This window comes from Microtus ochrogaster, linkage group LG1 (assembly GCF_000317375.1).
Source record: "Microtus ochrogaster isolate Prairie Vole_2 linkage group LG1, MicOch1.0, whole genome shotgun sequence".
NCBI classification, from domain to species: domain Eukaryota; kingdom Metazoa; phylum Chordata; class Mammalia; order Rodentia; family Cricetidae; genus Microtus; species Microtus ochrogaster.
In genome coordinates, this window is record NC_022027.1 from 57,613,609 (window position 1) to 57,619,649 (window position 6,041).

Sequence of the window (6,041 nt, forward strand, 5' to 3'; positions counted from 1 at the left end):
GCCTCCTTCCCGGCCTGCAGCGAGACCACCGTTAGCGCCGCTCGCCTTCCGCCCCTGCTCTCGCCCCGACGGCGGCGGAGGCCGCGGCTCCGGCTGTGCTCTGCCCCGTTCGCCTTGCTTCCCCGGCGGCCTCGGCAGACATGTTGTGAGGCGGCCGCGCGGGTGCCCGAAGGATGGTTTGGCCGAGGCGGCGGCAACCGCTGCTGGTGGCGGCGGCCGCGGGGGCTCCGGCTCTGTAGAGCCGGGCCTGTGGGTGTCCTCCCGGGCCTGCGGCCGGCGGGGCTCCTGTGCCGTCCGGGTCCCCGGAGCCCTCGGCACCCCGACCTTCCCTTCAGACGAGCACTAGGAGCTCCCACACAGCGGGCGTTCTCGGCCCGCCAACCCACCTCTTCCTTCTCTCCGAGCTCCCCCGACCCCTACGCCCCTGCCCGGGGGCAGCCTGAAATCTTCGCGGAGTGGTGGACCAGAGTCGAGGAGTTTAAAAGTTGGGGTCCGAAAGGCAGGAAGGTACGATGGCTTCCTCGTCAGGCAACGATGATGACCTCACTATCCCCAGAGCTGCTATAAATAAGATGATCAAAGAGACTCTCCCTAACGTCCGGGTGGCCAACGACGCCCGAGAGCTGGTCGTGAACTGCTGCACTGAATTCATTCACCTTATATCTTCGGAAGCCAATGAGATTTGCAACAAGTCGGAAAAGAAGACGATTTCCCCAGAGCACGTCATACAAGGTATGGAACTTGTTGAAATGACGGTCCAGGGGGAAGTCTTGCTGACAGCATAACCGCTTCGTGTCACTAGTAACTCCTGTAATGAAGAAGTTACAAAGGCCTAGAGACAGCTTGCATCTTAAGAAAACACCTATGTAGCATTCTTCGGACATTTTTCATCCAGGTAGTGCAAATAAGAAATGCAAACATTAGGGTCAGCAAACATCCTCAATACCTAACTAGTACAGTTTGCAGTCGGGTCTTAAAGCAACAGAATTGACTGCCTGCAGTTTAACTTGGATAATAACAGGTGAGAAAGGAGCTTAAAGGTTCTCTCAGGGAAAGTTAAATTTTAGACAGAACATCAAGCATGCGTTGAGTCACAGAAATACCTCTTCCTCACCTGACCCTTTTTACCAGCGTAGAGGAAAAGATTCATTTTGAACACACGAATAGAAAAAAACACTTGGACTGTGGATGTAGGTCAGTGGTGTATCGTGTGCCTGGCGTGCACGGGTCCTGGGTTTGATTACCAGTACGGAATTATATATACATATTAACTTGAGTGTTCAGTGTTATAAAGTTTATTGCTTTCAAAAAAGGGAAACAGTTTTTGCTTTAAAAATTGATAAAAAAAAAAAATCATCACCATGTTACCAAAGCTCTCTGTAAGAAAAAGGCAAATGACACATTTTTTTTCTTTTTGACATCCTCTAACTTTTGATTGTTTTATTTTTAGAAAATGTTGAAAAGCTTGTACCGAAAGCTATGCAAAAGGTGACAAGGGCACCCACACCTCTTGCAGTACTGGGCCTTGAACTTGGTCTGACACACGCTAGCAGGCTCTCTGTCCTTTCCTTGTGCTGTTCCCATTTGTGTGTGTATTTAAGGTTTTATTGAAAAGCATTTCTAAACATCTCAACAGTTTCTTCCTTATCTTGGAAAATATTTTTAGTAGGGATTTGGGAGACTGCATTTTTGATGGTCGCAGGGAAGGGAGACAGCACTTTTGGGGGGAAATACTCTCTGTGGCTTTTCATGAACTCTTAAGAGAATGTTGCATTCAGTATGAAGCAATAACTTGTATTTTTCCACTATCAGGATTGAAAAGAGACAAAGTGACTCCTTTGAGCCTTTACCCTATGCTGAAGGTAGCTGTAAAGCACACACTGCTGTAACGATATTGTGTGTGTATAAATAAGTATATTACATACGCATGTGCTCTGCCATTTCAGTTCACAGTAGATAACCCCTAAGGGAGAAAAACGCTTGCTGTAACCACCATTCCCTGCTGCTTATTTAATTTTTTTTTTCTTTTTTCAAGACGGGGTTTCTCTGTGTAACAGTTCCAGCTGTCAGGGAACTAGTTCTCTAGACCAGGCTGGCCTGGAACTCACAGAGATCTGCCTGCCTCTGCCTCCTGAGTGCTGGAGTAAATGCGTGCACCACCACTGCCGAGCATTTATTTGATTCGTGTGTGTGTGTGTGTGTGTGTGTGTGTGTGTGTAATTCAGGGCCTTACATGTGCTAGGCAAGCATTGTCCTACAGAGGTATTTTCCCAACCCACCTATTTGATTCTTGAAACTAGTTTTTTGTTTTTTGTTTTTTTTTTTTAACTGTTGGTTTGATTTGCTGAGTGGTAAGAAAAATGGAAGCCAAGTTGTCTGTTTTTTATTTTTATGTTGTATATGTGATTATTTTCCTAAGTCTTTGAACAATTACCTGACAAATAGCCAACATTGTCTTTGACTCCTCTTAAAGCATCGGTCTTTTAATGAAGACCGCAGAGGATTTCAGTAGGAGTTGCCCACACGTTTGTTTGTACCAAGAATCTAATAACGCAATCTGCCTTCTTGGGGAAAGGTTCATTTTTTTCTAGGATATATTTAGAGTTCTGATTGACAAGATGATTGAATAAAAGTGCAGCCATAGCAAGCAGTATGCTAAATAGTTCAACTTTGGAATACGCTAACTTCGGTTTAAGGCATGACTCAGAAAGTTACAGTGAAAAACTGTTTTCTGTGATGGTGGCAATCTACTGATGTTAAAAATTAAAAAACCTGTGAATCGACCTGTTGACACTCATAAATTTACCTTTTTCTTGTAATGTTGCCAATAAGTATATAAGAGGGGCTGGAGAGATGGCTCACGGTTAGGAGCACTGATTGCTTTTCCAGAAGACCTGGGTTCAACTCCCAGCACCTGCGCAGAGGCTCACAACTGTCTGCAACTCCAGTTTTAAGGGACCCCACACCCTGACAGCCTCACACAGACACGCATGCAGCTAAAACACCAATACAGCCAGGTGGTGGTGGTTTTCATCTTGAGGCAGGTGGATCTCTGTGTAGCCAGCCTGGTCTGCAAGTGCTAGTTCCAGGACAGCTAGGGCTGTTACACAGAGAAACCCTGTCTTGAAAAACCAAAAAAAAAAAAAAAAAAGTATGTAAGAATAGCTGTAGTTTTGCTTCAGTTAGTGTAATGTAATTGCCTTAAGGTTTTTGTTTGTTTGCTTGTTTTTTCAAGACCGGGCAGCCTGGAACTCAGAGATCAGCATGCCTCTGCCACCTCTGCTGGGATTAAAGGCATGTGCCACCAGCACTGCACATCGGAGAAATTTTTGTGTGTGTGTGTTCTAGGTGTTTGAAATGTATCCTTCCTGAGTAACTCTGGAAAGCTGGTAGAATTATGATAGATACAACCTTTTCAGATTGTTTTTCTGTGAGAGGCAAAAGCAAGTGAGTTCCAGGCCAGTCACAGAGTGAATGCTGTCAGCATTGATTATTTAGGAACAGAAGATACATACATATAATATACATCCTTTCTCTCTCTCTCTGTCTCTGTGTGTGTGTGTGTGTGTGTGTGTGTGTGTGTGTGTATTTTATGTGTGTTGGTGTTTTGCCTGCAGATATGTCTGTGTAAGGGTGTCAGAGCACCTGAAACTGGAGTTACAGACAGTTGTAAGCTGCCATATGGGTGCTGGGAATTGAATCCCGGGTCCTCTGGAAGAGCAACTAGTGCTCTTACCCACTGAGTCATCTCTCCAGCCCCTGTTTTTTGTTAATACACGTTTTTAAAAGGTTTTCATGTTGAAGTTAGAGTTTTTATAATAAAGTTAATTAACTGTACCTTACTTCAGGCCATTTTACTCACTCAGTTGCTTGCTACCTGGGTTTATCATATTAGAACAAATTAAACATTCTGATGAACTTTTGTAAAGTTTAGTTAGGAACTGAAATAATTTTATCACCAAATAAATATATAAAATATCATAATTTAGTTAGCTTAACTATTTTTCATCCTACTTTCAGTAACTTAATGAATATATGTTCCTAGCCTATTTTTTAATGGGACAAACTGTCATTAACCAGTAAATTCCAAATAATTTGCCTTTTTTTGTATTCTTTAATAAACAGACAGACTTAATGATGCTTGACTATTATAAGTGGCATAGGAAAGATTTTTCTTACTCAAACCACATGTTCTTGTAAGAAATTTTAAAAGTTAAAGAGGGAAAAATAAAAACCTGTGTGCCTTGAAATGTTCCGTTAGCTTTTAACTAGTCTCTAGCCAAATATTAAGGAAGTAGGTAAATACAGGGCTAGAGAGATAGCTCAAAGGTTAAGAGCATGGTGCTGTTCTTGCAGAGGACTTGGGTTTTCACACACTCATAAGATGCCTTTAACTCCAGCTCCTGGGGAGTATTGTGCCCTCACCTGGCCTCTCTGGGCACTACACTCACGTGTACAAATCACACACACACAATTAAGAACAAAAACCTTAAAGGCTAGTGGTTGATAAAAATATTTTGTCTTAACCAGATAGTTGCTAAATAACTGTCTCTCAACAGGAAACTAACACAAAAAAGTAAATGTTATATGAATGGGGGAAAGCTATATTTTTCACCTTTCGTGCTTTTGTTTCTGTAGCACTAGAAAGTTTGGGCTTTGGCTCTTACATCAGTGAAGTAAAAGAAGTCTTACAAGAATGCAAGACGGTAGCGCTAAAAAGAAGAAAGGCCAGTTCTCGTTTGGAAAACCTTGGCATTCCTGAGGAAGAGCTATTGAGACAGCAACAGGAATTGTTTGCTAAGGTAAGTAGTGTGCTTTACATTATTTTCATTGGAAATTTACCAAATTCAAGGGGTTTTTGAAAATCACTTCATAAATCAACATATCTAGAGGATTCTTTCTCTAGCTCATTGCTTATTACCAAGTCTGATGTTTAGGGCTTGGCCAGTTTGACTCTAGTTCATGTAAATGATTGCAACAACTGGTTTTCTTTCCTTTTTCTCTTTTTATCGTTGTTTTGTTTTTGTTTTTCCAGACAGGGTTTCTCTGTGTAGCCCTGACTGTGCTGGATCTCAATCTGTGGACCAGGCTGGCGTCAAATTTAGAGATTCACCTGCCTCTGCCTCCCATATGCTGGGATTAAAGACCACTACCACCACTGCCTGGCCGCTACTAGATTTTATTATGAGTGGATACAAGGAAAGTCTAACATTTTCTGTTAGCAAGGCATTGATCTGTCCCAAGCTGGTTTTACAGTTCTCCTGACTCAGTCCCTCAAGTACTGAGGTAAATTGTACCATCAAACCTCACTGCATTTGAGCCTTAAACATTATCAGGCACAAGATACAAGTGTCGTTTATTAAAGTAGGCAAGAAAGAGTTTTGGTTAAGAAAGCATCCTATTCCAGAGGACCTGAGTTTGGATCCCAGGACTCACATTGGGAGGCTCCAAGGAGATCCAGCACCTTTGGCCTTTGAGAGTACCAATACTCATGTACATATCCCCTGCAGACACACACATACATAATTAAAATAATAAAGCTTAAAAAATAAACTATTAAGCCGGGCGCTGGTGGCACACCCCTTTAATCCCAGCAGAGCAGGCGGATCTCTGAGTTCAAGGTCAACCTGGTCTACAAGAGCTAGTTCCAGGACAGGTGTACATTGCCTGCAGAGGCCAGAAGAGGATGTTGGATTCTTTAACAGATAGTTGTGATCTGCCATGTGGGTGCTAAGAAACCCAGATCCTCCGGAAGAGCAACCAGTGCTTTTAACTGTTGAGCCATCTCTCCAGTCCCTTTTCAGTTTCTTCAGTTGAACTAAAAATATTAAGAGTTCTTGTTTTCTAGGTATGTCATAATTACATAGTACTTGGAAAATATCTATATACATTTGTTGAGTAAGTCTGTTAGTTACTTTAATTTACACTTAACCAAAATGTGTACACTTTTATGTTTTTAATTCTTAGGCTAGACAGCAACAAGCAGAATTGGCCCAACAGGAATGGCTTCAAATGCAGCAAGCCGCCCAACAAGCCCAGCT

At 42.7% G+C, this 6,041-nt stretch overlaps 1 protein-coding gene across 1 annotated transcript in view; it reads left to right on the top strand.

Moving 5' to 3' along the window:
* Dr1 (down-regulator of transcription 1) overlaps positions 1 to 6,041 on the top strand; it is a 20,008-nt gene continuing 13,967 nt past the window's right edge. The window contains exons 1-3 of the mRNA XM_005359678.2: positions 1 to 732; positions 4,639 to 4,802; positions 5,968 to 6,038. Of these exons, the coding sequence (XP_005359735.1) occupies positions 513 to 732; positions 4,639 to 4,802; positions 5,968 to 6,038 (455 nt within the window). The 5' untranslated portion in view covers positions 1 to 512. The remainder of the gene's footprint in view (positions 733 to 4,638; positions 4,803 to 5,967; positions 6,039 to 6,041) is intronic.